The 14,942-nt window shown below is 48.4% G+C and overlaps 3 protein-coding genes across 3 annotated transcripts; 1 reads left to right on the top strand and 2 right to left on the bottom strand.

Annotated features, from left to right (window-relative positions):
* Positions 1–2,868: 2,868 nt before the first annotated feature.
* Positions 2,869–3,947, top strand: N7481_007547 (autophagy protein 5; the record flags this gene model as incomplete). Its single annotated transcript, XM_057266766.1, has 4 exons — positions 2,869–2,988; positions 3,047–3,257; positions 3,320–3,478; positions 3,544–3,947. 4 exons carry the CDS (start codon positions 2,869–2,871, stop codon positions 3,945–3,947), a joined length of 894 nt encoding a protein of 297 aa, XP_057120967.1.
* A 799-nt stretch (positions 3,948–4,746) lies between these two features.
* Positions 4,747–8,453, bottom strand: N7481_007548 (NACHT and Ankyrin domain protein; the record flags this gene model as incomplete). The annotated part of the gene is given in 7 exon segments (XM_057266767.1): positions 4,747–5,101; positions 5,115–6,926; positions 6,986–7,546; positions 7,602–7,626; positions 7,682–7,876; positions 7,942–8,006; positions 8,065–8,453. Coding segments are annotated over 7 exon segments (3,402 nt in total), but the record flags the coding sequence as incomplete, so codon positions are not given.
* A 1,271-nt stretch (positions 8,454–9,724) lies between these two features.
* N7481_007549 (SAM and PH domain-containing protein) lies at positions 9,725–13,057 on the bottom strand (the record flags this gene model as incomplete). Its single annotated transcript, XM_057266768.1, has 3 exons — positions 9,725–11,956; positions 12,024–12,068; positions 13,022–13,057. The coding sequence occupies 3 exons, from the start codon at positions 13,055–13,057 to the stop codon at positions 9,725–9,727; spliced, it is 2,313 nt and encodes a 770-aa protein (XP_057120969.1).
* Positions 13,058–14,942: the final 1,885 nt, after the last annotated feature.

Here is a 14,942-nt window from a genome sequence, read left to right on the forward strand (position 1 = left end):
CTCCTACTCTCGGTGGATTTGTGGGTGGGTGGAAATCCGTCCCTAACGAATGCACCCCCACAAGTTACGTCGCGTAGAACCCCCCATCCTCTGGGGCAGTATGGGGTTTGAAGGTGAGGCTACGAAGGGTTGGAGAATTTCTAATCCCATGGGGTGGGAACTTTGGGCCGGGGTAGCGTTTTCCCCGGTTGAAACGTTCAGCCGGGGAGAACGAATGGCCACCAGTATATATCTAATACGGAACCCTACTTCCTTGGCTGGAATTTTACTTGAACGAGGAATTTTACCCCCTTGAGGACCTCCGCGGTCACTCCAGGGGCATTTCAGTGACTTGGTGGTAAGGGAATGGATTTATGCTTACGGCTATCCTTCTCCCTTGTTTGAGGTCTGCGTTTACCCGTTGGGTATATGGGAGGGGCATTTTCCGGTGAACAACCTTCTTCGCCACATCTGCGTAATAATGCATACGGGCATAGAGATTCTCCCCGGATCAAGCGGAATCAGAATTGTGGGGGCTGGGGGTACTGCGCAGGGACATGCACAGTCCAGTTGGGCTTGTTAATAGAATACCCCTTTCTCAACTGGTTGAATTGGTCTCACATGGGCTACGCGTACTCTGTAAACTACTGGAGGTTGCCCACGGGGAGAACCCTTAACCATCGGTGGAGTCGGAAGGTTGCCGAGCTGCAAACTTCAAATAGGCAGGTCAACCGGTTCCGATCACGTGTGTAAACGCGAATATAAACTCAAGCGTTCATGATTGGACCAAAGCTCAGTGACGGAGGAGTTTATTTCATTCAGCATGAGTGCTCATCCATGCCCCCCCGGGTTTTAAGAGAAAACGATCTAACGGTAGCGGTGTTTCGCCCTTAAATCGTCATATCCGCTCCGATCGGCAACCCGCAAGGGAGATCTTAAAACCCAGTGGGAAGAACGGGGGGAAGGGGTTACCCCGTATACGGAGTACATGGAGGAGGGTTCTGCAGAGGCCAAGCTGTAGCCAAGCTGTAGCCAAGCAAGAGATAATGGGATTCGAATAGCCGGTCGATATCTTCCTCTTTAGCCACCTTGGCCCTTTTGGCCTTTTCGAGAATTAAAGCCGAGTAGGACGTTCGGGAACATTCAGCGGGTGGACGCAATTGACACCAAGTGGAGAAACAAATACCGAGTAAGGCTATTTACTGTCACCGGTGAAGAAAACCGAAAGCTCATCTCTTGTGAGCATTCTGATTTTTGCAACAGGGGGACCACTTAGGGCAAAAACCAGCGATGCCGAGGAATCTGGCCGTGAAGGATCAGAATTAGTCAAAATTAAGCTCATTTCGGGCCGCTTTCGGTGTGGCCATCGCCGCCGTGGCGGGCCGGACGGCATTGAAGGAGCGAAGGAGAGTTATACAAATAGTCAGCACCGAATCGCAGGGCGGACTGCGAGGTAACAATTGAATTGTTTTATTATGAATGAATAATTATCTCAGTTCAAAGCACACCAGTTCAACGGCCAAACATGAGTGACAGAATGGCCATGATCCTGGTCAATGCCGGTCGCTCAGCAATGTTCCGGTGTATATCTGAAGTCTTTAGACGATATTTCATGCGCTATCCTTGGAGTCCATCTTCCGTGGACATGAAGGGCCAGTGATGGCGCTTTTGCATATCGCAGAGGAGATGCGTACCATGGGCGCCCGGGCGTACAGCAAAGCAAGAACTAAGTATTCAAAGAAATCGGCCAAGATGGGAATTCAAAAGCTAGAATTTCGGAAGCAATATTGAAGCATGAAGGGTAGAAAGCCGGGTGACTGCCTGCGATATAAAAAGCACGGATGCCCTGTGCCTATAGAGCAGCTGTCCAACTCGTTGACGACAACTATCATGCTATAAGGGCGGAGAAAAGCTTGCCTTGAAAATCTTGCGACCCAAACCGGGCAAAAAAGCGCGTAAACATTAAAGTGACAAATGATATTATCGAATCTGACTGTCGATGTATGGCGACCCGAATGATATGTTGGTGCGTGAGCACTCATCGCGGCGATATCCGCGCGGTCAGCATTTCCAAATTCGTGTTTTGCCTGAGATATTCCAGCATATTATGCTTGTATACGTGACAATTTGAAAATTTATTGATTAGACTGAGCGTTTCCCCATGATAGATCTGGTGAGAAGTATGAACAAGCCATTATAGGGGTGGGGGAATGATAGCGTGGTCCTCAAGACTCGAACGAGGTTATAGAGTGTCGTTCATGGACTAGTAAATGGAATAGTAAGTGAGTTGACCCTCGCGGAATCGAGGGAATTAATTTCAAAATCCCTCCACGAGGAGACAAAAATCGAGAAACTGGTTATGTGCCTGGAGCAGGTAGAAGGATATCATATCTCTGGGAAGCCTGTTAGTGGGGAAAGCGGCCAGCCCGACCGGAGAAAATCTGGAGGTTTGGACTCAGTATGAATTAAAGTATACAAAATGATGCAAATTATCGACCTGATCCAGTTGAGTTGTGTGAAGATGAGTTGCACTTCGTTTGTTGACGTTGACAGTCACGTTCCAGGCACACCACCCGTCGATCACGTGAGTGGGGGCTCACCCGTCAAAGCAACTCCACCTTTCAACTTCCACTTCCACATTCATTCGTCAACAAGACTGAGAAGCTACAAGAGCTTATGTGACTTTTGAAACATAAGATCATGGTTTCCTCTATGTCGAGGTAGTCAAGATCCACTCTTCTTTTCCCCGATTTGTCCATCGTGACATGAATATCTCATTTGCAGATCAGTAGATCAACATCGATTCGGTATGTGGCCATTGCAGAACTACATACATCTCTCTTTCGTCAGGCCCTGGTGATTAATAACTTTCAATAGTGCAAGATAAATATGGAAAAGCAAGCATCTCTCCCTGCCATCCAGCGCAGTATCTGGGCGGGTCGAATACCGCTGAAAATCATTTTGGCTCCAGCGGAGAGTCGGACGTTTGATCAGACCAATCCATACCTTGTATGACCCTGCATAGTCTTGTTCATTTATATTGAAATTAATTTCTGACCCATTGAAGATCTCTTTCCCGAGAGTCTCATATCTCCCATCATTACTTCCGAGACTTCGAGCTTTCTTCGCATCGTCTTTGATCAACCCAGACGCCGAACACCATCAAGGGTGGTTTGCCTTCGAAGGCGTGCCTTTGAAATGGCACTATCCGATCGGCTTACTGTTTGATCTTTACGCGGGAGTTGACCCTGCTTCAAAGGCTATCCTGGGGGTGAACAGTCCCCAGAGGCTGAATCGCCCTTCCCTTGGCGGTTGACTGTTCATTTCAGTAACTGGCCAGTCGAAGAACTTGTCCGCCTCGACCCAGAGGGAATGGTGTTGAATGATGCATTCATCAACAGCGTTAAAGAAGCGGACTTTCTGCGCAACGGTACGGCCAAAGGTATCATGAGTCTCTCCAAGGAAGACTCCGCCGGCCTCTGGAAGGCAGTGGAGAATGGTAAGCAAAACAAGTCCAGAGAAAAAAATTTCCAAACAATATATTAACATCATAGTAACGACTAGTCGACCTTCCATCTTTTCAACGCATCTCAAATATCCTCATCCCCCCACCATCACAGCCGTTCCGCAACGTCCCAATCCGCATCTTCTTGCCACTTCCCCCAGATGAAGAGTCACCATCACTGAAAGTGGTCCAGTCACCACTTCCGCCTTTGATACCGAGCTCCAGCATTCAGTCTAGCCAATCTGTTAGCGCCCGCTCAAGCCCGAGCACACAACCTCAGACCATCGGCGGTGTTTTACACACCCTTCTCCCCAATCTGTTTCCCAGTCGACGGACCCCAGTTCTTGCGAAGCCTGTTCTACACGGAGCTGTCCTCCCTATGTCTTCGCCCATTGAAGAGGTGGTCAGAAGCGCTGCCTACGGGGATGGATGGGCTTATGTAGTTGTTCGGATGATGGGATAAACTAATGCCACGAATCAAGTTTTCCATCATTCAAGTTGTTATATTCCAGTTGACAAAATCTTAAATGGTATAAACTGCTCTACAGTGGCGTTGAAAAGATTTGAAACCCCCTGTTGCCCACCATCATTTACCGCCTGCTAATGTAACGAACTAGGTCGTGACTATTGTCGTTGATGCCTTACACCTGTGGCATCCACATAGGCATCCACGCCTACGCCCTGTATCTAGCTTCCGTCCTAGCTTCTTCCTTCTCCATCTCTTCAGGCTATTACTTCGTTCGAACTGCTATACTTTATTGCATCGTATGCTACACCGTACGTTGATCTGTGGGTATCTGAGCATCCTCACAGCTACTAGTCTACTATTAGCAGGCGGAGACCAGGGGCGTCAAGAGGGAGTTTCAAACTTTTGCAACGCCACTGTAATACATTGATTGACTTCGCACACGATCATCAAAACATTAAATCTAAGTCGCTCTAAATGAGGGACATAACGAGATATCGATCACCAAGACGCAATGATTGAAGCAAGACCGCTCGCTGGCTAATTACAGGGCTGCTTTTCAGGCGCTAATGAAGGATCATCATGAGAAGTGGGTATCACTAAACAAAATAGCGAGTCGACAAAAGTGATACCGCATAAAGGACTGCACTCAAACTGCTATGTACTGTTGCTCGCTTCCCACCAGTGTGGATTCGTTCGTATTTGTTTCGCAATCAGACGGATCGGATTCCATGTCTTCAAACACGGTCGTTGCGCTGTCTCGTCCGCTCCTTGGAGGTATCGGACGTAATTGACCATCGTCATCAAACCACAAGGACCCAAAAGGATTCTTCTTTGCAAGCTCAAACGCCGTGATAGGAGTATAAGGATAATCAAGTTTTTCGTGCTTGTCATCAAGGTCTCCTCTTTCATTTCTCTCCCCCCTTTCGCCATTTAGAGAGGGCTTTGTGTCCGTAGGAATCTTGATCGATAAATCAGCACCGGCAGCCATCAGCGCTCGAAACACCGACTCTCTTCCACGCTCAGCGGCGAGATGAAGAGGTGTCTTTCCTTCATTATTTTTGGAATTGACATCCGAGCCCTTCTTAATTAGATATTCCACGAGTGATGCGCGAGGAATAGGGGCTGTCGTTGCAAGGTGGAGGGGGGGTCTCGTAAATGAACGTGCGGTCATTCACCGATGAGCCGTACTTCAGTAGAAGCTCGATGTAATCAACTGTCTTGTCATCTGAAACATCAAGAGACCCTGTTCCGGTGTAGACAGTCTTGTGGAGTGGCGTCCACCCCTGACTGGATGTGGCCTTGACATCAAGACCCTCACTCAAGGCCGCTTTTAAGATATCAAGGCAGTTCTGGTTTGCAGGAGGGGTGAGATGGAGAATGGTTTCGCCCTTTGCTGTCTCAATATCGATCTTAGCTCCTCGCTCCAGCAAAAGATTGAAAATCGTCTTGTTGCCATTGATAGCTGCGCACTGAAGGGGTGTATAGCCCTGGGATGTGCGGGCCTCGATATTTGCTCCTTGGTTTAAGAGCTTTGTAACAACAGAAGCGTTCAGGCCATGACGCGCCTGCTCATGCAGCAGAGTCTCTCCTTGCTTGTTCCACACATTGATGTCAGCACCACCGATCAGCAGAAGATCAAAAGCTATCCAATGACCTTTCCAGGCGGCATATTGTAGGGCAGTTGGACCGGATAAAGCGCGAGCCTCAATTTGGGCGCAATGTTGAAGAAGTAAAGAGATAGCCTCGCAGTTGTCCAGGTTTGCGGCAAGCTGAAGAGGGGTGATTCCCTCATCGTTCGCAATGTCGATCACCGCACCCTTTTCCAAAAGAAAAAGAATGATTCGAGGTCTCCGGAACATGACTGCGAGGTGAAGAGCAGTATTACCGTTGATCGGATTCTGAAAATTTAGACCAGCTTTGTGCTTCACCAGGAGAGGCACTGTAGACTCCTCAGTCGCAGTCCCCACAGCCGCGTGAAGACATGATGCGCCTGTATCATCAACCAGATGGAGATCAACATGCTGGGCAAACAACAATTTCATGCACTTTCTGTGGCCTCTCTGTGTCGCAATATGTAAGGCAGTCTGGCCGCCGGCCGTGGTAGCATTTCCATTTGCCCCGTTTTCTAGTAGGAATTCGACCATCTCCTCATTTCCTTGATACATTGCGCAGTGCAAAGGAGTGACTCCTAAGGCATTTTCCTGACTGTTGATCTTCTCTCCCTGTTCAAGAAGACGCCTTGCTTTCCCAGGAACACCAAAGAATGCCAGAAAATGGAGGCCAGTCCAATCATTGGGGTATTTACCGATTCCAAGCTCCGAGGGCATGCCATCTGCTTTCCCTTTTGGATAGTCAAGCGGCGGCCTTCTCCAAAGAAGCTTATTGAGGAATGTCTTGATCAAAACTTGTATCGTTTGCTCTTCTTCATCAACTTCCCGGGCATGCATTCCCCAGTAGGCCGCTGCGTAGTTGAGAAACCCCTTTTTCAAAATGCGAGATGGGCCCATGTCATTTCGATAGCATTCATCCACAACCTCATCTGGACTGATCGCACTGAGACATGCTTCTGCAATTTCTTTCTGAGCGCCGGGAAAAAATACTCTCGCGGCCGAACCTTCCAGATAGTCTTTGGCCGTTGGGTGAACAAATCGAACAGTACCCGCGACAGCGTCTACCGTCAATAAGCCTCCGGTTTGAGCATGTAGCGACTGTTCGAAACTCAAAGGTGCTGCGTCGTCGATTGATTCATCATCGCCAACGGCACTTCGGAGCTCGGAGACTGAAAGAGGTCGAAGTGTGTACAGGACCCAGTAAATATAACGCGTCGCGCTCGACGTTCGGCTCACCATCTGTTTCATTGATTCGCCATAGGCCTCATTCACGTTCTCTGGAAGATGAAAGAGAGCTCTCCGCAACATGCTTCGATCTTGGTATTGAGTCAAAAGGTCAAGGTGGATTTTGGCTAACAGAAATCTTGATTGCAAGGTCAGCACATGAAAGGTTACACGGGTAATGATTGTGGCATCGCTTACATGCCATGAGATTTGTCCACCACAGAATGAATAATATCATCCTCGAGTTGAATATCTGTCGAGTCCCCGCCAAGAACGTTGCGAATGCTTGGATCCGTTCGGGCCCGAGTAAGTGTGTAGATGCCAATGTCGTCTGGTGGTGCGAACACGCTCACATAACCGGAATTGTCCACAGGCTTTGCTCCACTCATCTCCCGCAATGTAACTAAAAGCTGTGCTTGTTGTGGAAGCTTTTGAAGGCGTCCCAGAATACGTTCTTTGTCTGAAAACATGTCCAATCCATCGATCACAAACAAAACTTTGGAGAATCGATTGACCTCGGCACGGATTGCATTTTGATACGCCTTCGAAGACGCACTTCCTTTCTTCAGAGACTCCGAAAGGTATAGAGCAGACGTGGCGTAGGATAGACTTCGCTTGCGATAGACAAGCTGAGCTAGAATGGATTTCAAAAGTTCGATCGATGTGCGTTCTTTCCCTCCCCCTTCTTGGCAAAACACAAAGACGGTCGCAACATCAGGGGAGGTGAATGACTTTTGGAGGAAGTCTATTATGGCAGATCTATTTCAATGTAAGCGCCGCAAATATCTTGAAGTGGTATACTTCTGTAACTTACGACATGAATGTCTTGCCCGCACCAGCTAGTGAAGTTAGAGTCCGAACCGAGAGAAACAAGTATAGGGAACAAAATCGTACGAGGTCCAATGCAGTATAAAGTTCTGAATCCACCTAGCAGCCACTGCTTGAAGTGTCTATTCTCGAAGACCCATGTGCAAGTCCCTTGCTGACGTCTATTACACAGATCTGCAAGTGTGATAAAATGCTCAGAAGATAATCGGCTTGTCAGGGATAGTGAATCCTCCTCGAATTGCAGGTCGACATTGAGGTTTGCTAATTAACCAACATGTATGAGCTTTTCAATCCAAAAGAAATATACTTGGAGGGTATTTACTCACCAGTTTCAACCTCCCTATGACTTTTTAGATCGCTTCGGATTTCATTGTCGAGTAAAGCACGTTCCCTTCAGAGGTTCAGCAAAAAGATTTGATGGAAAGTAGCTGCGCGGAACAGAGTCTTACTCTGATTCAGGCTGCATAGAAAGCAGAAACATAATTTTGTACTGCTCCAATCTTGGAATGTATGTCTTGTCTAACAGATGCTTCCTGAAATAAAAGGGACTGACCCCACCTGGTTGGAAGTAGAGCTCGAGCGATTTCATTGTGTATCCAAACCACGAGAGAAGCTCACTCAAAGCTCGCAAGCGGCCGACAGCAACAAACCATTTCTCTTCCGTCCATGTGATCTCATCCTTGATGCGATAAACCAAGTCCAGTATGTCCGTGAGAAGTGACAGCGCCCGTAGAGAGGCATCATGTGAGTCGCGTCCGGTATTCAGGCAGCGCATAGCCACCCGTATGGATTGGGTGACTTGAGCCAGGTTATCACGAACAGCAGAGACATTCACCATAATGGTGGGCGACTATCCGCATCGATGCGATGAGCGAACGGTGAGAGATGACAATCGGGGGAAAAGAAGCACAGGAGACCAGCCTAAGTTTCGCCCCATGATCTAACAAATGCTGACTTAATAAGACTGATTTCTTACCAGTGTTACCGATGTCCACCGCGCCATGCGAGACTGTTCCTGTGCGCGGCTCGAGGGCAGCCGTTTGGGAGAGGAAGGTCGATCTTTCGACGCAGCCACTGCAATCTGTCCCGATGAACTGTCCCTGGGCGGTTAAAATGGTGCCAATCCGGGCTACCCCGGACAAGGGATCAAGACCTCGGGCACGGTATCAGCCATTCTCATACAAGTGCTCTTTAGTGGCTGACTTTCTCCCCGTGGGCCGGGTGCCTTGGAGCTCAAGGAAACATCATATCACAGCGCGTTAGACAATCTAGCACTAATTGGAAAGACCCACGTCCTCTTAACCAACAGTGGCGCTCTGTGAGCATTTTCCTTGGCCGAAGGAGGGGTATGGGATGATGAATTCATGCGGTGTGATCACCCCGCACAGTAGAGAAAGTATTGACCTAGTGGGACACCAGTAGAATTCCGCCTGTACGCGCCCAAGCTAGAGCATGCATTTGAAGGCCTCCAATGGGAACCCCAGTCACTCGAAAAATTACTGGGTACAGCGGGCAGCGCGACAGAGCTCACAGTAGCTGAAACAGCCCCTCGTAAATGTGGTCATTTGCTCACTGGGATTCTCGGTTTATTTGGTGGCTGGGCGACCAGTCCCAATCAATTCACGGAATGTTAGAAGGAAATCGATGTCTTGCTCACCGCTTGTGACTTGTCAAAAATGTGGTAGTAGAGAGAATTGCCCGTGCTCTGAAGATTACAACAGTCTACGGAAAAGAAAGCTTATGGGATGATGATTGTTTGAGAACCAGCTCGGATTTGATTGTAATGGACTATGTATTGTTTCCATCGATGATGTTTAAGCCGTGAGACTTGGTATATATAATGAATCGGCCTTTGCCGTTTTCCAGATCGTGTAAACAGCCCAAACTCCATAATGCGTTAATGCTCAAAGAAAATTCGTGAGCTCGTAACAAATGCTTGAACTTCATGCAGGGTTCCTGCAAGTAAGGGACGAAGAGCTGTGTATATACAGGAGACAGGCCAAAATGAAGGAAAAGGAAATTCTGTGGGTATATAGCGGATATAAAGCAAATCATAAGGAATCGGAATATCAAAGAATGTCGTAATGTAGTCTCAAGGCTTAGGAATTTCTAGATCGCATTGCCGTTGAGGTTGAGGGTTGCGCCGCTCTCGCGACCGCGTCGCAGAGCCTTTGCCAGCATAAGGTCGCGCACCAATTCGATGCGCTCTGGAGCACTATCCACTGCGAAGTGGTGAGATTTGACACCCTTCTCGAAAATGAATTTTCGCTCCGAGCCATTGCCTTTGGGCGACGGAATCAGCGAAAAGGCGAAGGCTGTGCCTCCACGAGTATCATCCTTGCGTTTCAGGACAGTTCTCTTGAAAGCCGCTGTCAACTTTGAATCCGACGCGAGCGATGAGCATGCAACAGCATAGTCGTCGACGTCGACGTACTCAAGGGCTTTCGAATCGCGACGAGCAGACTCCTCATCTGCGAACATGCCGAACTTAGTACCACGGAGTGCGTAGTGCTGATCGTTCCACTCATGCTTGAGCATGCGGGTCTTTCGCTTCTTGAGCCAACCACTGCGAATCACGTTGTTGGAAAATTCTCCAGAGGGACTGAAGGGATTTTGGCGGCAGGGAGCAGCGCGTGGTGTATGCTCCAAATCCTCCGGAGTATCAATAGGCGACATAACTCGATCCTCATTCAATCGAGTGAGTGGAGTACCATTCTGCGGAGTATTGATGGAAAGCTTTCGACGGTGGTTATCGACCTTGGTGGAAACTGGACGAGTGATTGGCTCGGCCATCTGTTGCGCTTGGTTTCCAAATCGCATGTCCGGGGGAACTGATTGGGAGAAGATCCTCTCGATGGGCCCAACGGGGATAGCTGTAAGGGGAACATCGACATCCATCTCCGAGGATGGACTACTCTGCCCGTAATGGGGATCTTGTCGGTAATAGTCCGAGGGAGAAAAGAGGTCATTCTGCGTGCCCGCAGAATATTGAAGGTTGCTGCTTTGAAAAGGTGCCATCTTTCCGCGAACCATACCAGGGGTAATGGTACGTTGACCGGAGTGGATTGGGGAGAACGCCGAGGATTTCGATGAGAGATGAGTGCTGGGGATATGGAGTCTTGGGAGAGTGCGAAGGTTTTCAGCAAGGGTGCCGGGTGAATCGGCTTCAGGGGATGGGAAAGTCTCCGTAGGGGGAGTCGAGGGGTCGGTGACGGGTTGCAGGCGGCTGAGTCTCTGGAAGTTGAGAAAATTGCGCACATTCTCCTGGGGGTCTCTTGGCTCAACACTGTGCAGCTTTTCTTCTGACAAAGGGAGCTCAGTTGATTGGTTGGGGCCAAGCGCATCGGACGAAGCAACAATAGAAGGAGTGACATCTGATTTGGGTGGGTTGGTCATATTGCGCGCAGTGGCAGCGTTTCCAGGGTCGCCAGCAACGACCACCGGGCCACCCACCGACTCGATAGGAAGATCGCGTGAGAGCTGGGACATTCTAGCATACTGCTTTTGCCACCTGCGACAGTCTTCACCCTTCCGACAACGATGCATCTTAGGGAATACTTGCTCGATGCCAACAATGGAGACCGAGTCATTTGGTCGAATAACTCGTTGGCGGCGACGTCGATGCTCTTCGAAAGCTTCCTTTATCGGAGAGGAATCCTCGCCAGTAACTGGTGTCGAGTTGCAACTCCGAGGGCCAACATCTGCAGCTGTCGAGTGAGGGGTAGGCTCGCGGGAGACAGGCTCAGAAGGGATGGATGGCTGGGACTCGGTAAGAGAGCCATGCACGCTGTTTCGGAGTGCCCGAATTGAGGCCATCAGTCCATGTCGCTTTCCAAAAGACTGGATATCGAGTTCCTTTAGATCCTCGGCTTGAAGATCGAGTAGAACCGACCCGTTGATATCGTTAATGAAGAACTTCTCGATGATGCCTTCATCGAAGTTGAGCTTTTGCATCCATGATACAACGTCTTGTGGCGTCCATCGCAATACTTCATTCTGTTCAGGCTCTAAGGGACCATCGACTTCAGGTACCGACTGAAGGGGTGTCCTCACATTAGGAACGCTTGGCACAGGTGTATCCCGTCGCTCTGGACCGAGCTTAGATGCGGATGAGTATAGAGGGGTAGTCGCACTGTCAGGTAGCTCGTCATAAATCAAGTCGATCTCGACGGAGGATTTGATATCGAAAGACCCGCTAGACATGCGGAAGAGGTGTGGCCCCTCAGGACCTGCGACTGCGTTGTCATGATCGATATGGAAGTGGAATCCACTTAGGCCAGCGGAGTCTGGAGTTTTGATGTCGTCTGGGGTTGAGGCGGTTGTGACACTAGCCGTTTCGAGCTACGATATATCGTGTTAGTTGGAATATTGCAAAGGGAGGAATTTATGGCGATACTAGTATACTTACAGATCGTACACTTCTGCTTGGGGAATCAAATGGAACATCTTCAGACTGAGAATCCGAATCAAAGTCCGTGTCAAGAATTTCTGTTGTCTCTGATGGGGGACTTGAAGGTCGGGTAACTCGAGAGGTGGGATATCGGCTGCTGGTCTTCGACCTCCAATATTGCAGATTGGATCGGGGATCGCTTTGGGTGAACTGGAGAGCTAGGTTATTAATAGTTTCTATGAAGCAATGACTGAAAACAAACCATTTTGTTGAGTGTTATATCCCTGAACCAACCAAAACTGTGTATATAGTAGTAGTTGGCAGGTTCAAGGGATGCCCTGGTTCAAGGATATAGTATAGTAATGCAGTCGGATGGCCCCAAGGGATGGGTGATAAGAGGATGACGTGCCCAGGTGTCTATAGGTAGATTATAAACGAGGAAAGGATTGAAAGTGAAATATGGAAAAGTGGATGGGGTATATTGAATATGAACTTAGATAGGAAGGGGTGTGAGGACGGAGTGACGGCCAGCTAAGTATATGTAGAGCAACCCATGGAAGGAAGCCCAAGTTACCAAAAAAAGCGCAGGTTCAAAAATAACTCCAAACGAGATTTTCAACCAGTGGGAAAGATGTGACGAATTGTGTATGCGGTTGCATAGCGTGACTGGCGACTGGGGGTTGCTAGGGGCAGACGGACCGAGCTACATCAGCTTCCTCAATTCGACCTGATTGGAGGGCCATGGGAAGCTAGTATGGAAGATGAGGGGTTATCCTCTTCTCATTGGTCGTCAAAGAAACTAAGGGCACTTTCGAAAATTATCCTTATGAGTATAATCCTGCAGACCGAGGGGGAAAAGATCCTGCCAGCCTCCGGTAGGAACCACGCTACTGCAGTGACGGCGGCCCAGCACTATTTGATAGGTTATGAGGGCTTCCTTGAACGCCCCGTATGAGCGGTCGGCATAGTGGAGCCCAGTTTTTGTGAGATTACTCGTCACATTAGCGCTAACGCACGTTTCCGGGGTTGATCACACATGGAAAACTGCCCATAATCTCCCGAAAGCAACAATAATAGAGGATAATTTTAGCAACTATCGGCGATTAACCTACATTTATTCCTTATTGCTCGCGGTTAGCTGTTTCCAGAAATAGACTGACTTATGTTAGCGATGTTGGCTTGACAACGAATGACTGGCAAGTTGCCTACTCGCGCGCGCGAAGCAAAACAAGATGAAGTTCAGATGTGTTAGATTTATTCCTTGATCCGACTCCTCGGCTGCAATTGCGTATATACATATCTACACCTGTACAAAAATCTTGAACTGCACGTTTCCTGGAACGGCGACCCGCGGAATTTATGCGCAAGTGGATTGCACCACAGTGCATTTGAAATATGACTGCCTGGAGAATAATTTCGCACAAGCTCGGAAGTATCTTTAGTACTTATAAGCTTATAGAATTCAAATTTGCGACCTCGGGAGCTTTAGACCGCAGATCCCGAATCGAGTCAACGCCGTTCGAACATGTATGTCGACCTACATATGAACTTATTACTATCACCTGCCACATTGGCCACACCATAACTGATAGTAGTGCAACCAGAGCCAGTACATACATACTACTAGATCAAAATATCCCGAGGTCCATGGCTCAGTATGTAAATGTAGCTGCAATTGAAATTTTCACCTCTTACCCATAATTTCTGAAAAATCGATTAGGACTACCTAAAACTACAGGGGGAAAGAGAAGAGAATAGATCGAGTGCCTGACCAAAGTTTTGATAAATTTAAGAGAAACCGATGGACTTGATACATAGTTTCCAGAGGACGGACAAGAACTTTCTAGGGCAGGGGCATGAAATTTGGCCGAAGAAAAGAGATACCGACAGGTCAGATGGTTGCTATGTTCTGGAAGACAACTGGCCTTAGCTGGCTTTACGATATGACTGTCTATGTACATACATACACTGGGCCGTTATGAAACCATTGCAGTCCTTCGGACGGAGAAATCCCCGTTATTCAAATCGGAGCAAAAATAAACCCAATGATGCTAATTATGTTACAATATCCCCAAATGGGCGCTTAACACTCATAATAGTTCCACATTTAGCAACAAATGGTATGATTTACCGACATTTCTGTTGCCAGTGAGGGAATTACTAGAAGTTATTAATAGCAAATTCGAATGAAAAAAGGATTTGCAGGCTAAGATCGACTGACTGTGCACAGTTTTGGGATATTTGCGTTTCATCGATTGCTCAATATTAGCTACTAATTATTGCTAATTAAGGGTCATGAATCTGCAGGTGCGTTCCTTTGGGCAACATCAGAGTTTCCCCGCCCTGCAGGTCGAATGAGCAGCACCGTTGGTTGGCTGTCGAGTCTCCGTTCTGCACACGATGAACTTGGCCCACCGCCCGAGCCGATAGGAAGCAGATCACAAGAAGCCAATTATGCCCCAGAACTGGGAAGCTTGGCATGCACCAGCTGCCGCCCAGTCACGATTTTACTCCACTTTATGTGCCTGCCGTCACCTCCTCGTACTGTGACCAACTGACTCGCCCAAAGCGAAAGGATTGTGACAGTCGACTTGTGGTCTGATCCTCCCAAATGAGTGCTGTATCCTCATGTTGCAAAATCGTACAAGATTCGAGCGTGGAATTTTTGGCAAGATTTTTCGGTAGCCCATAGTTCCGAAATTTTCTACCAGACGATGACTAGCGGCGGGGAACTACACATCGGGGGATGGCTGGGGCTAACTAACAAGTGGAGATGAGGATGCATCGTGCACGGACAATGTGATAACAAAAGCCAAGCCGAGCTAAAACTTTGTGATGAGATCAAGCAGCCTATCATGACCTTGAATCAACATGCAATCTGTAGACCCTGGCCAATAGACCCCTGGCATCACACATCCAGCCCGGTTTTCTCAATGC

The sequence above is a fragment of the Penicillium waksmanii genome (assembly GCF_028829765.1).
Source record: "Penicillium waksmanii strain IBT 27052 chromosome Unknown utg000007l:1.0-4314555.0:1.0-4317578.0, whole genome shotgun sequence".
In the NCBI taxonomy this organism is placed as follows: Eukaryota; Fungi; Ascomycota; class Eurotiomycetes; order Eurotiales; family Aspergillaceae; genus Penicillium; species Penicillium waksmanii.